The 23,278-nt window shown below is 43.2% G+C and overlaps 1 protein-coding gene across 4 annotated transcripts in view; it reads right to left on the bottom strand.

Annotated features, from left to right (window-relative positions):
- MTM1 (myotubularin 1) overlaps positions 1-23,278 on the bottom strand; it is a gene marked incomplete at both ends in the record, with an annotated part of 81,210 nt that overhangs the window by 44,193 nt on the left and 13,739 nt on the right. For 3 of the 4 annotated variants that reach the window (XM_079727514.1, XM_079727515.1, XM_079727516.1), the window contains 2 exons: positions 12,784-12,885; positions 17,095-17,205. In XM_079727514.1, coding sequence (XP_079583640.1) covers positions 12,784-12,885; positions 17,095-17,205 — 213 coding nt within the window. The remainder of the gene's footprint in view (positions 1-12,783; positions 12,886-17,094; positions 17,206-23,278) is intronic. The other variant, XM_079727517.1, reaches the window with a different exon arrangement.

Here is a 23,278-nt window from a genome sequence, read left to right as displayed (position 1 = left end):
TGGGGAAGGAGGCAAGAGAGCCGGGGCTGGCGTGAAAGAAAAAAGCTCACTCACACACCGTTCACCCCATGGCTGGATTTAGAACCCAGCTCTCTTGGCCTCCAGACACCATTTCAGGAGGCAACAGCAAGTTTACTTCTGGCTTCCAATGCCAATAACAATCCCTGAGATAATCTGCAACTGCTCTAACAGTTTCAATAATATTAACAAAGTGATATTTTTCAAGCAGGGGCCCTCTGTATTGTTGAATGCAATCAGGCTTAGATTACACTTCCAGGAAAATCCCTTTCTGGCACACTCTCGCATTCCCCAAAGTGGCAGTTTGGAAACTTTTCTTCCCCTCCTGTCTCAGAGAAGTAATTGTCCCTTCTCCTTTCCCAAACTGCCCTACAAACTGGCCTTAATCCCATCACCCTCTGCCTTCCCCAGGATCCCGCTCAGGAAAGGAACCCTTCCCTCTCTTGCCCACAAATCTTCATTCACCTTTTTCGGATTCTCAGGGAAACACATCTTCCCTCAACCTGGCCGCTACCACTATTTTTGTTTTTAAACACCACCTACTCTCTTTAAACCTCTACCAACTGGCTCTGGTCACCTCTACCCAGACCACCCTCTGTGAGTCAAAACAGTTTGATAAGTGTATGCCAGGCACTGAACTCGACGCTGGGGAACAAGATGAGGAAAGAAGGTCCCAGCTTCAAGCAGTCCACAGCTAGCACGTCCAGTCCCCAAGGAACTCGTAGTCATCGAAGGTAAAGGACTCTTCCTGAGCCTCATCTTTGTCCCCGCAGCCTCACACACCCATCACTACCTTCTCAGACCTCTGTCTGCCTTCGGCCTCTGCAGACCCCACCCTGCAGGCTCTCCCCTCACCTCTCTAACCATCCTCATTCACCTTGCTGGCTCCTCTGTTACACACCAGGGTTCCTCACCTGGGACTCACAGGTGAGCTTTCAAGGGGCTGCGAGTCCCCTATAATTTTATGTCAAGTTTTGTACACAGCGCATCTTTCAGGGGGTGAGACACCCTAATTTACACCGTATCACCAAAGGAATCCATGACTCCAAACAGATTGAGAACCACAATTCTAGATATACACCTCTGGACTCTCTTCTGAGGGGCAGGCCTGCAACTGCTGCCGGAAATTCTGTCAAAAGATGCCAACTGCCCTGCAAACAAAACAGAACTCCCCATTCCTCCCTCCTCGCCCCCTCTTCCACCTGTTTCCCCAAACGAAATCCTTTTCTCACTTCCCTGCTCTGTCATCACTCAGGCCGCAGACCTCAGAAGGAAGGATGATTCAGCCTTCTCCCTGGTCTCTGGGATCAAACTACTGCCCAAGCATGTGGTCTCCGCCCACATCACCACCGTCTCGCCTGGCCCTCCCTCTGACTCCTCTCCCAGCTTCATGAGTTCTCCTCTCCTATCTGTTCTTCGTGACGTTGTATTCAGTCCCATCACTTACTTCAGAACCGTCAGTAAGTCTCTGCTACTTCCCAAGGTACAAGCGCCTGACTCCGGCAGGGCCGTTCACCAGATGCGCCCAGCTTTCCTCCTCCCCGCCACACTCCAGCCAAACATCCCTGGCGACCCTCATAAACTCTCAACACTTCCAGCTTTCCCTCCCTTATGCTGAGGGTCAGGGTCTTGTCTCTGCCTGAAATGCCACCTCCTCTGCCATCCTTGCCCACTGGCAACGATGACCATCCTTCCAAGGCCCAACACAAATGACTATCGATTCCACGCAAGCTTTTCCAATCTAGGCTGGACCTGCTCCCTTCCCCCTGGGAATCCCCAGAAGGCTTCCTCAGCCTTTCTCTTACAGCACTGAATATCAACCGCCCTGTATCGGAACCATACACATCTGTCATATCACTTCTGTCACATCCCCAAATGGGAGCAGGTATCATTCATCCTACTACGACTTCTCAACTGCCTTCATGGCTCCCCGACACCACCCAACACACTACTCTGAAATGAACCTAACTGATGAAATAGCTGCACACACTGAATGGAATAGCAGGGGCTAATATTCCAAGGGCCATGTCAATAGCTGATCTGTTTTTATCTGTATCTGGTATTGTTTTGGTGACTAGTTTTGTTTTTTTTTAAGATGACTTTTACTGGTTAAAACTTTGAGAATATAATTTTCCAAAAAATTTGTACGAGCAATTCAGTTCCCATTTTTTTCTCCAATTTTTCACTTTACTGACTTGCTAAAGAAAAAAGTACGGATTCCTAGCACAGACACGAAAAATAAGGCAAAGAACCATAGGCTTGAGAAATCAACCCCTCTGTGGACCACTCCAATGACAGCAACCCAGAATCCTATGCTCTGGTACTAGATCCACAATATCCAGAAATCCAGCCCACCTGTTTCCATGGAATGGACTTTTCCTTCACTTTCTACTAAACCTGTGTTCAATAAAAAAAAGCCGTCATTATACAACTGCCATGCAGAAGTCATTATGCTGAGGTTAGAGAGATAAAGCCTGATCCCGGCCTTGATAAGCTTACAGTATAGGAGGGGGATGGGTAATTACTACATAATTATGACATAAGGCAGACTGAGGGAGATAAGTGCTCTAGTAGAAGGACCTGCAAAGTCTAACAGGTTGAGGGGTAAGATGAACTCCCACCAGGGAACGCACATGGCATGGGAAAGGACCTAGGACTGAGCAAGATGGTGGAGGATGGCTCTAAAGAGATGAGGGGATTGCAGGTAAAGGCGACAGGAAAAACAAAGTTTCCCTGAGTTGAGAAAGTTCTATGTATACCAGAGAAGCACAGGGTGGTCCTGTGCGGTTGGAGTCTAGGGTATAAGCCATGGGAAGTCACTGAGAATTTTTTGTGTGTGGAGAGTGGGACATAGAGTGACATGATCATACCTCAAAAAAAAAAAAAAAAGACCACAGCATTGTGTAGGATAAGTTGGAAGGGAAGGAAACTGAATGAAGGGAAGTGAGTTGGGAAGCACAGGTAGAAATGGGAAGAAATATTTGAGAGTTACCAATAAGCAAAACCTATGGGATTTGGAACTGATGCGCCTATAGGAGAAGTAAGGCAGGGGAATGAGAAAGTTGACTTCGTACATAAGACACAAGGTTGTAATGTATAGCACAGGGAATATAACCAATATTTTAGAATAATAACTTTAAATAGAGTATAATCTTTAAAAATACTGAATCACTATGTTGTACACCTGAAACTAATATAACATTGTAAATCAACTATACTTCCATAAAATAAATAAATTTTATGCCTGATTGGGGTGGGGAATTGACTTCAAGTTCTCGAATCTGAGCAACTGAGGATCATCCAAATTGAGGGATATGTAGGCTGAAGAGTAGGTCTGGTGAACTGCAAAGAGGTCAGGGAGATGGTGAGCCTATGATTCTCACAGACTTCCAGAGGAAGCTGTTTGAGAGGCTCATTAAGATTCACTCAAGGCCAATGTCAGGGCTAGATTTAGAAATCACCCATACAGCAATGACAGCTTAAGCTATGGATTAAATGAAATCATCAAGGCAAAGTGAGTAACATGAGAAGAGGGCTGACAGGGAACCACCACCAAGATGTCTACCTTTAAGGAAAAGACAGAGGCAGTGGAGACTGGGAAGGAACAGTCAAGATGGTACAGAAACACAGAAACCAAGACTTGTAAGAAGAGGGTGGTCAAAATTATTGAATGCTGAGGGGAGATCAAACCGAATGAAGATTGAAGTGAGTCACTAGATTTGGCCAGTAAGAGGTCTGAGTTCCAAGAAGGTACTTGCGATAAAACTGGATACTAGAATGGGCTGGAGGAATGAGTGAACCGGAGATGTGGACAGCCTAGAATATTCTTTCCAGAAGTCTGGATTGAAGTGAGAGATAGGACAGTAGTTTAGAGGAAAACTGGTCCAACACTTGACCTCTTTCTAGGGGAGTAAACTCTCAAGGAGACAGAAGATACCAGAGAAGGGGGATGACTGATAGAGCAAGATTGTGTAGGAGACGGACTGGGGTCTCAGCTCAAAGGAGGTTTGAAGAAACCTGCTACGTGGGGCTTCGCTGGTGGCGCAGTGGTTAAGAATCTGCCTGCCAATGCAGGGGACACGGGTTCGAGCCCTGGTCCAGGAGGATCCCACATGCCATGGAGTACCTAAGCCCGTGTGCCACAACTACTGAGCCTGTGCTCTACAGCCCGCAAGCCACAACTACTGAAGCCTGCGTGCCACAACTACTGAAGCCTACACGCCTAGAGCCCGTGCTCCACAACAAGAGAAGCCACCACAATGAGAAGCCCGTGCACCACAACGAAGAGTAGCCCCCACTCGCCACAACTAGAGAAAGCCCGCGCACGGCAACGAAGACCCAACAAAGCCATAAATAAATAAATAAACAAACAAACAAACCCTGTTATGTGAACCATCTTTAAATCTCTGATCATTTAAGGCCAGATATGCAAAACCCAAGACATAACCCATTCCCTCATTGAATTTTCGTGGATTAGACGTACATTCTCACTTTCATAGTAATTCCGAGGATGTGTTCCCATTAAACTCTTTTTATCCTAATAGTTTAAAATTTTTAATATTGAAATATCTTTTAAATCACATATTGAATCAAAAACTGAGAAAAGGCTAAGAATGTATTCAAGTCTATGATATCACTGCATTTCCTGGAAGCATCACATTTGAATCTACAATCAACACATGACTCATGACAAGTACTCCAGATCCTTCTAGACCACCGCAGTCTTTGAATAATTGTCCTTTCCATCAACCATGAATTTCCTTTGACGGAAACAACTGCTGATGAAATTTGGGAAGAGAGAAGCCTTGTCTTGCTAGAAGAAAATTCAGGCCCTCAGTGCCCCAAAATAAATAAATAAATAAATATAGATAGATAGATAGATAGATAGATAGAAAAAAGACAGGCATAGGAAGAAGAGCTCCATTACAAAGCAGCTCTTCTATTTAATGATCTCTTTCATCACTTTCAGTCTAGCTGGAGGCATATTTACTCCATACTTAAAATAAAGGCATACATTTATTTATTTAAAGAATTATCTTTAAAGAATTATTCCCCTGCTCTCCCCTTAGCAGATGTCTGCTTCCACATTTGTTTAAAGTCAAGCAGAGAATCCTGTGATAAACCATAATGGAAGAGTACGAAAAAGAATATATATATATATATATATATATATATATATATATATATATATATATATATATATGCATAGTTGAGTCACTTCGTTGTACAGCAGAAATTAACACAGCACTATGAACCAACTATACTTCAATAAAATTTTAAAACAACCATTTGGGGAAAATGCTAAGAACACTATCAAAAATAAAATCAATAAATCTTTTGAAATTTACATTTCAAAAAGAAAAACAACAAAGTCAAGCAGAGGAGAAGGAGGGGGTAAGAGGACAGAAAAAAAGAAGGCAAGATCAAGGCAGAATATGAAGAAAGATGGTTTGAAGAGCAAGACACGTGGAAAGCTTAATTTCAGTCCCGTGGTAAAACAAAGTGAGATTACTCAGTCTACTAAATAGGAAGGAAAAGTTCTAGGTATACACAGCCCAAAACTTGCTATGGACTAAGTCATACGTTGTAAGTAATTAAATGCATAATAAGACTTCCGGGTAAGATGGCGGAAGAGTAAGACGCGGAGATCACCTTCCTCCTCACGGATACACCAGAAATACAGCTACACGTGGAACAACTCCTACAGAACACCTACTGAACGCTGGCAGAAGACCCCAGACCTCCCAAAAGGCAAGAAACTCCCCACATACCTGGGTAGGGCAAAGCGGAGAGATTCCCGCACAGAGGATCGGTGCCGAGCGGCACTCACCAGCCCTAGAGGCTTGTCTGCTCACCCGCCGGGGCGGGCGGCGCTGGAAGCTGAGGCTCGGGCTTCGGTCAGAGCGCAGGGAGAGGACTGGGGCTGGCGGCGAGAACTCAGCCTGAAGGGGACTAATGTGCCACAGCTAGCCGGGAGGGAGTCCGGGAAAACTCTGGAGCTGCCGAAGAGGCAAGAGACTTGTTCTTCCCTCTTGGTTTCCTGCTGCGCGAGGAGAGGGGATTAAGAGCGCTGCTTAAAGGGGCTCCACAGACGGGCGCGAGTCGCGACTGAAAGCGCGGAGCCCAGTGACGGGCGTGGGACGCTGGGGCTGCTGCTGCCGCCGCCAAGAAGCCCGTGTGCGAGCGCAGGTCACTGTCCACACCGCCCTTCCGGGAGCCTGAGCAGCCCGCCACTGCCGGGGTCCCGGGATCCAGGGGCGGCTTCCCTGGGAGAACGCACGGCGCGCCTCGGGCTGGTGCAACGTCACGCCGACCTCTGCCGCTGCAGGCTCGCCCCGCACTCCGTGCCCCTCCCTCCCGCCCGGCCTGAGTGAGCCAGAGTTCCCGAAGAGGCTGCTCCTTTAACCCTTTCCTGTCTGAGCGAAGAACAGACGCCCTCCGGCGACCTACACGCAGAGGCGGGGCCAAATCCAAAGCTGAGACCCGGGAGCTGTGAGAACAAAGAAGAGAAAGGGAAACCTCTCCCAGCAGCCTCAGAAGCAGCGGATTAAAGCTCCACAATCAACTTGATGTACCCTGCATCTGTGGAATACATGAATAGACAACAAATCATCCCAAATTGAGGAGCCAGGAGTCAGTACTGTGCCTCTGAGGTGGGAGAGCCAACTTCAGGACACTGGTCCACAAGAGACCTCCCAGCTCCACATAATATCAAACGGCGAAAATCTTCCAGAGATCTCCATCTCAACACCAGCACCCAGCTTCACTCAACGACCAGCAAGCTACAGTGCTGGACACCCTATGCCAAACAACTAGCAAGACAGGAACACAACGCCACCCATTAGCAGAGAGGTGGCCTAAAATCATAAAAAGTCTGCAGACACCCCAAAACACACCACCAGACGTGGACCTGCCCACCAGAAAGACAAGATCCAGCCTCATCCACCAGAACACAGGCACTAGTCCCCTCGACCAGGAAACCTACACAACCCACTAAACCAACCTTAGCCACTGGGGACAGACACCAAAAACAACAGGAACTACGAACCTGCAGCCGGCAAAAAGGAGACCCCAAACACAGTAACATAAGCAAAATGAGAAGACAGAAAAACACACAGCAGGAGAAGGAGCAAGATAAAAACCCACCAGACCTAACAAATGAAGAGGTAATAGGCAGTCTATCTGAAAAAGAATTCAGAATAATGATAGTAAAGATGATCCAAAATCTTGGAAATAGAATAGACAAAATGCAAGAAACAGTTAACAAGGACCTAGTAGAACTAAAGATGAATCAAGCATCGATTAAAAACACAATAAATGAAATGAAAAATACTCTAGATGGGATCAATAGCAGAATAACTGAGGCAGAAGAACGGATAAGTGAGGTGGAAGATAAAATAGTGGAAATAACTAATGCAGAGCAAAATAAAGAGAAAAGAATGAAAAGAACAGAGGACAGTCTCAGAGACCTCTGGGACAACATTAAACGCACCAACATTCGAATTATAGGGGTTCCAGAAGAAGAAGAGAAAAAGAAAGGGACTGAGAAAATATTTGAAGAGATTATAGTTGAAAACTTCCCTAATATGGGAAAGGAAATAGTTAATCAAGTCCAAGAAGCACAGAGAGTCCCATACAGAATAAATCCAAGGAGAAATACGCCAAGACACATATTAATCAAACTGTCAAAAATTAAACACAAAGAAATCATATTAAAAGCAGCAAGGCAAAAACAACAAATAACACACAAGGGAATCCCCATCAGGATAACAGCTGATCTCTCAGCAGAAACTCTACAAGCCAGAAGGGAGTGGCAGGACATAATTGAAGTGATGAAGGAGAGAAACCTGCAACCAAGATTACTCTACCCAGCAAGGATCTCATTCAGATTTGATGGAGAAATTAAAACGTTTACAGACAAGCAAAAGCTGAGAGAGTTCAGCACCACCAAACCAGCTTTACAACAAATGCTAAAGGAACTTCTCTAGGCAAGAAACACAACAGAAGGAAAAGACCTACAATAACGAACCCAAAACAATTAAGAAAATGGGAATAGGAACATACATATCGATAATTACCTTAAATGTAAATGGACTAAACGCTCCCACCAAAAGACACAGATTGGCTGAATGGATACAAAAACAAGACCCATATATATGCTGTCTACAAGAGACCCACTTCAGACCTAGAGACACATACAGACTGAAAGTAAGGGGATGGAAAAAGATATTCCATGCAAATGGAAACCAAAAGAAAGCTGGAGTAGCAATTCTCATATCAGACAAAATAGACTTTAAAATAAAGACTACTAGAAGAGACAAAGAAGGACACTACATAATGATCAAGGGATCGATCCAAGAAGAAGATATAACAATTGTAAATATTTATGCACCCAACATAGGAGCACCTCAATACATAAGGCAAACACTAACAGCCATAAAAGGAGAAATCGACAGTAACACAATCATAGTAGGGGACTTTAACACCCCACTTTCACCAATGGACAGATCATCCAAAATGAAAATAAATAAGGAAACACAAGCTTTAAATGATACATTAAACAAGATGGACTTAATTGATATTTATAGGACATTCCATCCAAAAACAACAGAATACACATTTTTCTCAAGTGCTCATGGAACATTCTCCAGGATAGATCATATCTTGGGTCACAAATCAAGCCTTGGTAAATTTAAGAAAATTGAAATTGTATCAAGTATCTTTTCTGACCACAATGCTATGAGACTAGATATCAATTACAGGAAAAGAGCTATAAAAAATACAAACACATGGAGGCTAAACAATACATTACTTAATAACGAAGTGATCACTGAAGAAATCAAAGAGGAAATAAAAAAATACCTAGAAACAAATGACAATGGAGACACGACGACCCAAAACCTATGGGATGCAGCAAAAGCAGTTCTAAGAGGGAAGTTTATAGCAATACAATCCCACCTTAAGAAACAGGAAATATCTCGACTAAACAACCTAACCTTGCACCTAAAGCAATTAGAGAAAGAAGAACAAAAACATCCCAAAGTTAGCAGAAGGAAAGAAATCATAAAAATCAGATCAGAAATAAATGAAAAAGAAATGAAGGAAACAATAGCAAAGATCAATAAAACTAAAAGCTGGTTCTTTGAGAAGATAAACAAAATTGATAAACCATTAGCCAGACTCATCAAGAAAAAAAGGGAGAAGACTCAAATCAATAGAATTAGAAATGAAAAAGGAGAAGTAACAACTGACACTGCAGAAATACAAAAGATCGTGAGAGATTACTATAAGCAACTCTATGCCAATAAAATGGACAACCTGGAAGAAATGGACAAATTCTTAGAAATGCACAACCTGCCAAGACTGAATCAGGAAGAAATAGAACATATGAACAGACCAATCACAAGCACTGAAATTGAAACTGTGATAAAAAATCTTCCAACAAACAAAAGCCCAGGACCAGATGGCTTCACAGGCGAATTCTATCAAGCATTTAGAGAAGAGCTAACGCCTATCCTTCTCAAACTCTTCCAAAATATAGCAGAGGGAGGAACACTCCCAAACTCATTCTACGAGGCCACCATCACCTTGATACCAAAACCAGACAAGGATGTCACAAAGAAAGAAAACTACAGGCCAATATCACTGATGAACATAGATGCAAAAATCCTCAACAAAATACTAGCAAACAGAATCCAACAGCACATTAAAAGGATCATACACCATGATCAAGTGGGGTTTATCCCAGGAATGCAAGGATTCTTCAATATACGCAAATCAATCAACGTGATACACCATATTAACAAATTGAAGGAGAAAAACCATATGATCATCTCAATAGATGCAGAGAAAGCTTTCGACAAAATTCAACACCCATTCATGATAAAAACCCTGCAGAAAGTAGGCATAGAGGGAACTTTCCTCAACATAATAAAGGCCATATATGACAAACCCACAGCCAGCATCGTCCTCAATGGTGAAAAACTGAAACCATTTCCACTAAGATCAGGAACAAGACAAGGTTGCCCACTCTCACCACTCTTATTCAACATAGTTTTGGAAGTTTTAGCCACAGCAATCAGAGAAGAAAAGCAAATAAAAGGAATCCAAATTGGAAAAGAAGAAGTAAAGCTGTCACTGTTTGCAGATGACATGATACTATACATAGAGAATCCTAAAGATGCTACCAGAAAACTACTAGAGCTAATCAATGAATTTGGTAAAGTTGCAGGATACAAAATTAATGCACAGAAATCTCTGGCATTCCTATATACTAATGATGAAAAATCTGAAAGTGAAATCAAGGAAACACTCCCATTTACCATTGCAACAAAAAGAATAAAATATATAGGAATAAACCTACCTAAGGAGACAAAAGACCTGTATGCAGAAAATTATAAGACACTGATGAAAGAAATTAAAGATGATACAAATAGATGGAGAGATGTACCATGTTCTTGGATTGGAAGAATCAACATTGTGAAAATGACTCAACTACCCAAAGCAATCTACAGATTCAATGCAATCCCTATCAAAATACCACTGGCATTTTTCACAGAACTAGAACAAAAAATTTCACAATTTGTATGGAAACACAAAAGACCCCGAATAGCCAAAGCAATCTTGAGAACGAAAAATGGAGCTGGAGGAATCAGGCTCCCTGACTTCAGACTATACTACAAAGCTGCAGTAATCAAGACAGTATGGTACTGGCACAGAAACAGAAAGATAGATCAATGGAACAGGATAGAAAGCCCAGAGATAAACCCACGGACATATGGTCACCTTATCTTTGATAAAGGAGGCAGGAATGTACAGTGGAGAAAGGACAGTCTCTTCAATAAGTGGTGTTGGGAAAACTGGACAGGGACATGTAAAAGTATGAGATTCGATCACTCCCTAACACCATACACAAAAATAAGCTCAAAATGGATTAAAGACCTAAATGTAAGGCCAGACACTATCAAACTCTTAGAGGAAAACATAGGCAGAACACTCTATGACATAAATCACAGCAAGATCCTTTTTGACCCACCTCCTAGAGAAATGGAAATAAAGACAAAAATAAACACATGGGACCTAATGAAACTTAAAAGCTTTTGCACAGCAAAGGAAACCATAAACAAGACCAAAAGACAACCCTCAGAATGGGAGAAAATATTTGCAAATGAAGCAACTGACAAAGGATTAATCTCCAAAATTTATAAGCAGCTCATGCAGCTCAATAACAAAAAAACAAACAACCCAATCCAAAAATGGGCAGAAGACCTAAATAGACATTTCTCCACAGAAGATATACAGACTGCCAACAAACACATGAAAGGATGCTCAACATCTCTACTAATTAGAGAAATGCAAATCAAAACTACAATGAGATATCATCTCACGCCAGTCAGAATGGCCATCATCAAAAAATCTAGAAACAATAAATGCTGGAGAGGGTGTGGAAAAAAGGGAACACTCTTGCACTGCTGGTGGGAATGTGAATTGGTACAGCCACTATGGAGAACGGTATGGAGGTTCCTTAAAAAACTACAAATAGAACTACCATATGACCCTGCAATCCCACTACTGGGCATATACCCTGAGAAAACCATAATTCAAAAAGAGACATGTACCAAAATGTTCATAGCAGCCCTATTTACAATAGCCCGGAGATGGAAACAACCTAAGTGTCCATCATCGGATGAATGGGTAAAGAAGATGTGGCACATACATACAATGGAATATTACTCAGCCATAAAAAGAAATGAAATTGAACTATTTGTAATGAGGTGGATGGACCTAGAGTCTGTCATACAGAGTGAAGTAAGTCAGAAAGAGAAAGACAAATACTGTATGCTGACACATATATATGGAATTTAAGAAAAAAAAAAGGTCATGAAGAACATAGGGGTAAGACAGGAATAAAGACACAGACCTACTAGAGAATGGACTTGAGGATATGGGGAGGGGGAAGGGTAAGCTGTGACAAAGTGAAAGAGCGGCATGGACATATATACACTACCAAACGTAAGGTAGATAGCTAGTGGGAAGCAGCCGCATAGCACAGGGAGATCAGCTCGGTGCTTTGTGACCGCCTGGAGGGGTGGGATAGGGAGGGTGGGAGGGAGACGCAAAAGGGAGGGGATATGGGAACATATGTATACATATAACTGATTAAATTTGTGATAAAGCAAAAAATAAAAATAAAAAAATAAAAAAAAAAAATAAAAATAAAAATAAAAAAAAAAAATAAATTAAATTACAAAAAAAAAAAAAAAAAAAAATGCATAATAAGTCTGTCCTGCCAAATATATAGTAAGCGCTATCAAATGACATTTAAAGTGTCATTCCTTAAAAATAAATAAATAAACCTCCCCTGTCCAGTGAAGGCCTGCAGCACCTAAGCCACAAATCTGCATTTGAGAAGCACATTGACTTAAATGGCACTTAGGCTCACTCTTGGTTCCCAAGTAGGGGGCGACGAGCTCTGGAATGTGACGTCACAGTGCTACACTGACATGCTCGTGGTCACCTCGCCACCTTCTGCCTTTGGAAGAGGGCTGGCCCAGGTGGAGGGCAGGCTCGGGGCTGGCAGGAGTCACCTGGGCTGAGCCACCCCACATAGACTGGCAGAGGAGAGGCCCGCTCCCTCAGGGAACGGGTCAACCTTCTGTAATAAACAGCCTCGTACACAAATCACACTGGGGAGCACAGCACAGAGAGAAAGGAGGGGACACCCAGAAACCCTCTGATGCCACCGAGGAGAACCCTGGAATTTACCAGACTGTGGGCCAGGGGGAAGGCATATCTTGTGAGGATCTCAAACATATCTCTTCTGCTGTGGCCCTCCTGTTTCAGCGCGAACCTCAGGTTTCTCATGTCCTGGGGGCAGAGGAGAAATGTGCCAGTTCAGTCTGCAAATCGAGTCACATTTGTTAGCAAAAACCTTCTATTCAGGTAGAAGATCGACTTACCTGAATGGGCAATAAATCTAGACTACTAAGAAAATTACTTTGTTTTATACAATATTTTGAAACATCCGGTTTAAGAACACCTGAAAATATTCCCATCACAGTCATGATTGTAAAGACAAGACAACTCATGTTAAAGAGAAGACAGAGCTAAAGTTCACTTGATAAAAAGAAAAATCAAACCTTGCCTTGCGCATGATGTCTGTGTCTGTCTAGTCTGACTGGTTTCTGAGGTATTTTAATTATAAAACAGTATCTTATTCTTAGGACTTTTCAAATGTGTATCTGCCATAAAATATCATTTCAAAATTGTCAAACATGTCATTAAAATACAGAAGCTCTCTCCCTCTCCCCTCATGCTTTTAACTTTAAAGTCTCCCTTTTAAAAATTAGGAAATGACTCGCAGTTTAAGCTCTAATACAAGTAATGTAATACATTTTTTACTAAACAATTTTACTTTCACAGACTTCTATAAAGAGCACATTAAGGTGGCCCATAGTAGGAGTGACTATGCTTCTAGGAACTAAGAATTAACGCTCAAAACCAGATTTTAAGGATAGTTTCCAATACATATCTCTTTAATAAGCAGGAAAACCTTCTTTTAAACTGAATTCAAAAAAAATAAGCTCCCTTAAGTATCAATTTGTATTACACAGCAAAAGATAAAACATTCTAAGTTATTTTCGAAGCTGGCAGTTTTTGAGGTTGTCTCTTAAATCACTCATGGCGCTGTGGCTCAGTGATGGCTGTTACCTTCTGCATTGCACTTTCAACACCTCAGGAGTGAGACAGATCCAGCCCCTGCCCTCTCGGATGTCACCATCTTCATATTTTTCCAAGTGCTTTTTCATTTGTTATCTCAACAGCATTCTTGAAGCTTCCTAAGTCTTCAACATGTAGGAGCAGCAAAGGCCTTGCCATACACATCCGAAAATGCAAAGGGGAGTGAAGGGAGTGTAAGGCAACATGCTCTCAGACCTCTCATCAATGACCCAAAACCGATCTCTCTGTATACAGATGGCATCTACTGGGCCTCACGAGCTCCAGGATTCCATGCTTTCTTTTTTAAAAGCACGCAACTTAATAACATCCAAAAACTGATTCACGACATATTCCAAGAACACTGGGATACCAGTTGTCTCATGATGCAAAGCACTAGTCAAGTAGAAGGAAAAAAAATCATTTCAATCAGATGACGTGCTTTCAAGGGGGTTGCAACAAACCCCAAGTACAGCACCGGCTAGCTGAGTATCCCCAAGGCTCACAGACATATGAAGGATTTTCTTCCGACCAGCCTTGGTTCCGATGATAACCCTGTAACATCATGCTCTTAACCACTCAACCAGAAACTAGACCATTTCTAGATAAATATTTATTCTGGTCCATCAGTGATTCAAACCACTACTTTCGATGTGCCAAAGTACAAGTGACTCAAGCGACTTCGTGTGGCCATCTGATTCAGATGTAATTAAAGGACAGAAAGAATCACTACCTTGTCTTGCCAACAAGAAAAATGAAGTGGAAAAGGCAAATGACTCACAGGTGGCAGATCACCAAATCTGTAACAGAAATATGAGCATATACTGAGGGGTAAGTTGCACCTGGTCTCCTAGAGACTGACCCATCAGGGAAGGACACCTGGGAAAGAGCCTCATGGTAGAAGAATCTCGCAGTCAGACCTCTGGTGTTTAGCAATTGGGGCACTCGGCGCTGAGCCAAGCCTCGTGATAACAAATGAGTAAACACACCCCAGTTGCAACAGCCCTGGTGGGATGGTTTGGCTCTGCTTTTTTTTTTTTTTTTTAAGCTCTGAGTTGTCAGCAGGGGATGGCATGGGGCCTGGCGGGTAAGAATTCATATATTCGGAGCTACCTTCTCCTTGGTTGCTAGATGACAACCACTGGGACTTCTATCCATCATGTGCAAGGTGCCACTGGCAAGCAGAAATCCCCATGTACGGACCTGGTGAAGCCAAATTTGTAGGGGTTCTACATTCTTGTTTCGGTGAAGCAGCACAGTTGTACTGTGGTTACTGCCTGCAGATGAAAGGGGACCTACGGGAGACAGGAAGCGAGTCTCTGCCCCACTGCAGCAGATTCTCTTTCTGTCATCTTCAGGTCTGTTCCTGAGAAAACGGAATTCAACTCTCAACATCCGTGTTTCCAGGGAGATAACTGAGTTAAAAGGTTGGGCTACAACACTGTTCTAGGCCATTGTCTTTGGGCTTGACACTAATTCCAAGAAACATACATATGTAACATCTGAGAGTTATGCCTGCTGAGTTGTTCCCAAGACCTTTGTTCTTAGAGTAAACAGTCAAAGGGTAAGAGTGTGCTTTGTCTTATTAATTTGGGGGGATTAACATTTAAATACAAGTTTTTCCCATTGATAAGGCAACAAATAGGATTTTTTTCAACTTGCTTAGAATGAAAGTCACTTTGAAATCATCAAAACAGCATTTTCCTTGGAGTACTGTAATATAACACTCTCCTCCCATGGATTCTTTTATGCAAAATGCAAAAACCTTCCTTCAAAGTAAATCCCCGCATTTCTAGGCCCAAAAGGGAAGACAGTAGCTGGAATTATAGATAAGGCATTAAGGGAGCTTGGATTCAACCAAAAACAAGCCAAGGTGGGGAGTGAGGAAGAATTTCAGTTCAAGTCTCATCATGACAAAATCCTTTGTTTTCTAATAGAGTGTACTAGTCTTGACCTTGTACAAACCGGAGACAAAAAGGTATTATCTTCATAATCCAAACAAAAGTACAGGAGATTGGCTTTAAGAAATCACAGTGCACAAGACCAGGAAAAGGAGACTTGGGTTGGGATTCTGACTCCTGCATCAGCTCCTCGGGGACCCATAGGCAAGGAAGCCCGTTGAGCAAATGCCTCATTTCCCATCCACAGAATGAAGGACTCAGATTGGCCAGGGGTCAGCAAGTTTCAGCCCAGGTCAGTCTTGGTGTGGTCTTCAAGCTAAGACTGTTTTTTTTATATTTTAAAAGGGTTGAGAAAAAACAAAACGCAAAGAAGAACATATGACAGAGATCCTGCTGGCCCACAAAGCCTAAAATATTTGCTTTCTGGCCCTTGACAGGAAAAGTCTGCTGACCCCTGCACTAGACTGCCGGTCAGATACTTAAAAGAGTCCCAGCCTCTGGGACCCAGCCTTCAGAGATTATCTGGGGATTTGGGGTAGAACCCAAAGTTTTACCTTTGTCAACCCAAAGAGGGCTTCCCAGGTTCCCTTCATGCATATTTAGCTGTGGGAACCACTGGGACAGATGACCTCCAAACCCCTTCTAGCTCTTCCTAGGACTGGGCACTGTAGTCTTCTGATACAGAATACCTGAGAAGGAAGTTTTCTTGAAAGAAGGTTTATTCTGTCGTTTGCAAAATGATTATCTCACCGGATTTGGATTCCAACTTTGCCATCTGTTGGGTAATCTTAGCTAAGTTACCAAACTCTTCTTAGCCTCAGGCTCCCCATCTATACAATGGGGACACCACTGTCCATCTCAGAGGACTGCCCTGAGGATTTAATGCAAAGCCCCTAGTACCTGTTTGGACCGACAGAGATGCTCAGTAAACAGTTACTATTATAACTGGCTGAATGCTATTATCACTAAATCTCTGCTGTTCCCCATGCCGAAACATAACAGGAGGCCACCATCTCTGAACACCATCTAAGCAAAAGTGGGAGGGGCTGTGAGAGGTAAGAACACAGACTCTTCACAGAGGGAAAAATCTCCTGTATTTCTCCTTCCTGTTACGATGTGAAGGTGTCTGGCTGGAAACACATCACCCGAAGGGACACCAGGAGCAGACTTGTGCAAAAACAAAGAAGTGTGAAATGTGATTTATGAAGTTTTCTTCCTAGTCAGTCAAGCAAACCAGTTGACTGGCTCGGGTTCTCACACTTAAGGACGACAGCAGGTCCCTTTCATAGGAACTCTTTCCCCAGGAGGTTCTGGAACGCTTGATCATGAAGGGAGAACCACACCAGGGCCTCAGATAAACAAGGGTCTTTGATTTTTCTTTTAAACCCACATTCACTTTTTACTTATCATTCAACGCTAACGTGCCTATTTTCCCGTAAGAAAGTACTGAATCTCTTACTTTACAAGTAATATCTAGCCCATAGGAATTCTCTCCTCTACTTGTGGCGCCTCCCATTTTTTCAATTCTTGAGATCACACCCAGAGGAACATCAAGTATTAGAGCAGAATCCTGTAATGGACAAAAAGACACAAGTCAGTATTTCTGTCAGTACAATTAAAACATCAAAAACATATTTTTAACAAAAACCCATGTGCTTTCAGGACATTTTTACCTTGGCCCTTTTACCATCTTTTAGGAATAAAAACATGATAGCGATCACACATGAAAAAGCAAGCATGAAAATAGTCAGTTATGCAACCAAAATCCATCCCCAAATGTGTGCCATTCTGCACTGCCTGCAGAATAAAGCCTGAACTCTTTAGGTACACAACTCGAGGGCCCCGGGACGTTGCTCCCAACCTGTCTCTGTGGGCTGCTGTCCCACAACATTCTACGCTCCAACTAAGTAGACGTCTTCACCATTCTCCAAACATTTTGTCTACACTTAGGTCTAGAGGCTCTGTGCACGGTGTTCCCTTTGCCTAGGATGATCTGACTTTCCCAACTACCAACGTTCTCCAACGACGCCCCGCTTCCCATTAGATCAGAGTTGACCACTCCCTCCTCTGCAGTTCTGCAGCACTCGGTTCGGACTGGTGTTACATCACCTGCTTCAAGTCTCATTGCCGTGAACTTCCACATCCGTATTCCCCCATTGGAAGCCAAACATCGGGAAGCGGTGCCTATCTTAGGCATGGGTGCTCTTCCCAAAGGAAGGGCCTGAGGGCATACAATGCTTCTCCATAGCTCCTTACCCAACGCTGGACTCAAGGGGTCCAGAGGGCTGTTGGCACGAAGGACGGAATAACGTCAGTAAAGTCGTACCGAGATCGTCACACCAAGATAACAGCAGCTGCTGTGTTCGGATTACATCAGCTGTGCTGGGTACCACAAAAGGCCAACGCGTGTACCATTCTCACAACCATTCTGGACACAGGTGAAGTATTCCCATTTCCTGATGTCACAACCAAAGCCTTAAAAAGCTTCGGTAAATGGCTTAGTAACTACAGGGAAGGGTTGAGATTCAAGCCAAGGTCTGGGAACACACATCAAAAGAGCCATAAAAATGGTCCTACCCTTTGACTCCATAATTGCACTCCTAAGACCTTATCTTACAGCTGTGGAGCAACAGGAGGAAAAGCTACATGTGTGAAGATGCTCGACAGAGCCAGAGGTGGTCATTGGGGCGAAGGAAATTAGTCAACTTGATGGAATAAGCACACAGCTACTAAAATAATTATGGTGCATGGAAAAATAAGTTAAGTGCAAAAAAGCAGCATACAAAATACACTGTGACTACAATAATGTAAAATATATATTCATATGGACAGAGATAGAAAGGGCTACACAAATTTTTTAAGCCAATATCTTCTTTAATGCTCTGTTAGATGACTTTGCTAACAAATATTTTAAAAGCTGCTTGTTGAGTTTTTATTCTTTAAAATATGTCCTCTGGGGGGAATACAAATAAAGTTAATTTCTTCTTTTACTTTAAATCCTTCTCTTTAAAACACAATACAACAAACTAAGCATCTCTTCACAAAATATAAATATAGCTCATGGGTGTTCTAGAAATTAAAAAAGTATAAGACTGTGGTGTATCCATGCCATGGGATACTGCTCAGCCACAAAAATGAATGAACTATGGATACATGCAACGATCCGGAAGAATCTGAAGGGCATCATGCTGAGTGGATAAAGCGAATCTCAAAAGGTGCTGTATGGTTCCATTTATATCATTCTTGAAATGACAAAGTTTTAGAGCTGGAGAACACAGAAGTGGCTGCCGGGGCTGAACGGAAGGAGGGCGTGGCTATAAAGGGAGCATAAAGGCTACAAAGGGAGTTCTACAAAGGGACTAGCAACAGAAGAGTCGCATATTTTGACTGTTGGTGGTGGTGACATGAATTTACACATGGCATCAGATGTCACTGAACTGTATGCAAAAACACGCCAAAAATGAGTGCATGCAAAAACCGGTGAAAGTCAAGTACAGAGTCTTAGTTAACTATACTGTGCCATTGAATGTCCTGGTTTTGATAAAGCAGTGCAGTTATTGGAGAAGTGGGGTGATGGGTACCCAGGAACTCTCTGGACTATTTTTCCAAGTTCTTGAGAGTACATAATTACTTCAAAATAAAGTTTAAAAAGTGTGAGAGTATGGCTATCGTGGTGTAGAGAAAAGAGCACAAACTCTGAAGTTGGACAAAATTGCTTCCATCTGAGTTCTGACATTTATTAACTGGATGACTTTGGCAAGTTACTGAATCTCTCAGCCACATTTACCTGTAAAATAGGCATGCTTAGAGATAATGGACTTAAAGTAACTGCATGGTGCCCGGTACATGGTAGCTAGATAACAATGCAAGTTATTATTATTATTATAGCAAAGAATATCTTAGTATGTGAAAGATATAACTGTGCTCTGCAAATACAGTGGATCAGTATGCTGTAGCAAGTAGTTACAGGGCTTTCTGTTTGTACCTATAAGGAGGCATCTTTTAGCTGGCACCATGCGGTGAGACCCCTCACTCCATGACTGAATTCCAAATGCTTAGAGATTAAAGACACTACTCAGTAACCATGTACATATGTAGCTGCATATTATAGTGTATTTACTTCTCAATATAATCTAGTTATTAAAAATAAACTATCAAGGGACTTCCCTGATGGTCCAATGGTTAAGAATCCATCTTCCAACGCAGGAGATGCAGGTTTGACCCCTGATTCGATCCCAGGGCAAGATCCCACACGCTGCAGGGCAACTAAGCCTGCGTGCTGCAACTACTGAGCTCGCGCGCTCTAGAGCCCACACGCCACAACTACAGAAGCCTGCAGGCCACAACGAAGACCCAGTGCAGACAAAATTAAAAAATATATATTAAAAAAAATACTATCAGGCTTCCCTGGTGGCACAGTGGTTAAGAATCCGCCTGCCAATGCAGGGGACACGGGTTCGAGCCCTGGTCCGGGAGGATCCCACATGCCTGGAGCAACTAAGCCCGTGCACCACAATTACTGAGTCTGCACTCTAGAGCCGGCGAGCCACAACTGCTGAGCCCACATGCCGCAACTACTGAAGCCCGCACGCCTAGAGCTCGTGCTCTGCAACAAGAGAAGCCACCACAATAAGAAGCCCGTGTACTGCAACGAAGAGTAGCCCTCGCTCGCCACAGCTAGAGAAAGCCCACGCGCAGCAACAAAGACCCAATGCAGCCAAAAATAAATAAAAATAATAATAATAAAAAATACTATCAAGCAGTCTGTTACTATGCTTAGATTATATTGAAATTTACGAGTGTCTATTCAACTGTACTCCTAAATATCAGACTTGTACCTAAAAATACATAGAGTAGACAATAAATAAAAGTCTGATATCCTCATATCAAGATGGAAGCAAGAATGCAAATTTAAAAAGCAGAAGGATTAGAAGTGAGTGAGACCTTACTGTTCTTTGTCCCTGCAGCGAGAAAATTCCTATAGCTCTGATTACCCTGACCCAACACAAGGCAGAAAATGGGACACCGAGGAGAACCAGCCAGCTCCTGACCAAAGGCACCCACAGTCTAATGAGGCTAACCTGCCACATTCTCCCCGAATGACAGGTTCAAGATCAGATAACCCAGCGAGCCCAACTGGAAGATCCAGGAATAGGAAAATTAGCCTTACTCTCTAGAAACCTGAGTCATCACTATCTAAGTATCATTAAATATTTAAAGATTCCCAAAGGTCCATTCTAACTCAAAATCCATTCCTCTGTACCTGTACGTATCTAAAATAGCTGAGAAGTAAATGTAACAGCTTAAAAGATGCAATCTTTTGCCTTCTCTCTCGAGTGCATACTGAGTAACAGAAACTACTGGATGCTAGGGACCACGGAGAAAAATAAGATGTAGGTGCTGCCCTCACAGAGCTCAAGGCCCAGTCTGGGAAATGAGACACATGTACACAAATAGCCACAATGCTAGGCTGTAAGTGCCAAGAGCCATTTTAAAAAATCCAGATGAAGTGGAACGGGAGGTCAGAGAGGGCAGGACAATTTCTTATGGATGGGGTCACAGGATGGTTCTGCTGTGACGGCAGTGTTAAAGATGATCCTTAAAGGGTGGAATAACAGCAGCTGGAGACTGGCCTTCCAAAACCAGGTAACAGTGACAGTGGCTACATGTGTGGGAAGCATGGGAATTTTATTTTAAAAAAACAAAAACAAAACCAAATGGGTCAGGTTTAAGATCAGGTGGCAAGGGAATCCCCAGGGCTTGAATCAGGGTGACTGGGATCTGGGAAATGTGTCTTGGGCAGAGGAGTGCAATGACATAATGTTGCTGCATGCAGATGCATCCAGCAGCGCTGAGCACTCCGCACCAGCACAGGGAGGGTCCACCCATTCCCTGCAGTCCCGGAAGCTAATGTTTCAGTGCAAGTGAGAGGATCACCATGCGGATCTGAAAGAGGAGAGTGTCCGAGGTGGAAAGCAAAAGAAGGAGGTGAGCCACGGGGAAGCATCACAGAGGCAGGCCCAAGTGTCTGGGACAATGGTGGTCCCACCAAGAGACATGAAGGGCATAGCAGGGGGTTCTGGAGAAAGATTCACATTGTGAATTTTAGACACACTGGGTTTGAGTGTCTAAACACCCTGGGTTTGGAATCTTAAAAAAAAAAAAAGTCATGAGGAACCTAGGGGCAGGATGGGAATAAAGATGCAGACCAACTAGAGAATGGACTTGAGGATATGGGGAGGGGGAAGGGTAAGCTGGGACAAAGTGAGAGAGTGGCATGGACATATATACACTACCAAACATAAAATAGATAGCTAGTGGGAAGCAGCCGCACAGCACAGGGAGATCAGCTCCGTGCTTTGTGACCACCTAGAGGGGTGGGATAGGGAGGGTGGGAGGGAGACGCAAGAGGGAGGGGATATGGGGATATATGTATACATATAGCTGATTCACTTTGTTATACAGCAGAAACTAACACACCATGGTAAAACAATTATACTCCAATAAAGATGTTTAAAAAATAGAATAAAATAAAGTGAAAAAAAATAAAAATAAACACCCTGGGTTTGACTGATAATCAAGTACAGATATCCAGGAGGCAGCTGGAAATGCAGAAGTGGAAGATCCCAAAGGCCCCTCAAACTCAAAATGCCCAGAACTAAGCGCATGATGTTTCTCTCTCCAAACTACATCTTCCTATCTCAGTGGCTAGCACTCCATCCATCCAGTGACAAAAGCTGGAAACCTACAAGTCATCCTTGACATTCCCTTTTCCACTAGCCTTAATCCAATCTCCATGTTTACTTCTTAAATCCATCTTGAATCTGTCTGCGTCTCTCCAATTCTACCAGCCACTTCTCTGGGCCACTGGAATAGACGCAGGGCTCTCTTTGCATCTACTTCTGCTCCCTTACAATCTGCCTACCGCACAGCAGCCCAGGTCATCTTCTACAGAAGTAAATGTGATGCTACCATCCCTCTGCTTAAACCATTTCCAAAGCTTCTCATTGCTCAACTCTAAAAACCTAAATCCTTAACGGGGTCTACAAGGGCTAGGTCATCTGGCCACTACCCCCATCTCCTGCTCATCCCTTGCTGTTCTCCCAACCCCCAACCCAGCCACACCATCACTTTTTCATGTTCCCTTTGGTCCCAGGTCCTCTCCTGTGCTGTCCTCTCAGCTTACTGTCTCTGACCCAGTCCACGCCAAGCATCTAGGGAACTGCTATTCATTCTTCAGACCATGGGTCAAGCATCATGTTCTCAGGTCAATTTCCCAGGCTCCTCAAACGACTGCCCTCCTGCGCTGCTCCCAGGCAATACTTAGCATAGCTTGTTGTTACACCCTGGTGTGATTATCTGATTCATGTCTGTCAGTCCCCCCGGAACCAAAAGCTTCATGAGGGCGACACCGTGTCTGTTGTGCATGCCACTCTATCCCAGTGCCTGGCATGGTGCTTGGCACACAGCAGGCTCTCAAATAGTGAATAAAGAATGAAAGATCAGGTCTGGCGCTATAGAGTTGGAAAGCAACTGACAAGTGAGAAAGAAGAGGGTAAGGACAGGGGAAATAGACATTTAGGGGGTGGGAAGGAGAAATGAACTGCAATAAAGGCAAAAGGACGCATGGAGAAAAGGACAAA

Source organism: Hyperoodon ampullatus (genome assembly GCF_949752795.1).
Source record: "Hyperoodon ampullatus genome assembly, chromosome: X".
Taxonomy (NCBI): Eukaryota; Metazoa; Chordata; class Mammalia; order Artiodactyla; family Ziphiidae; genus Hyperoodon; species Hyperoodon ampullatus.
This window is presented reverse-complemented; position numbering and strand designations above follow the sequence as displayed.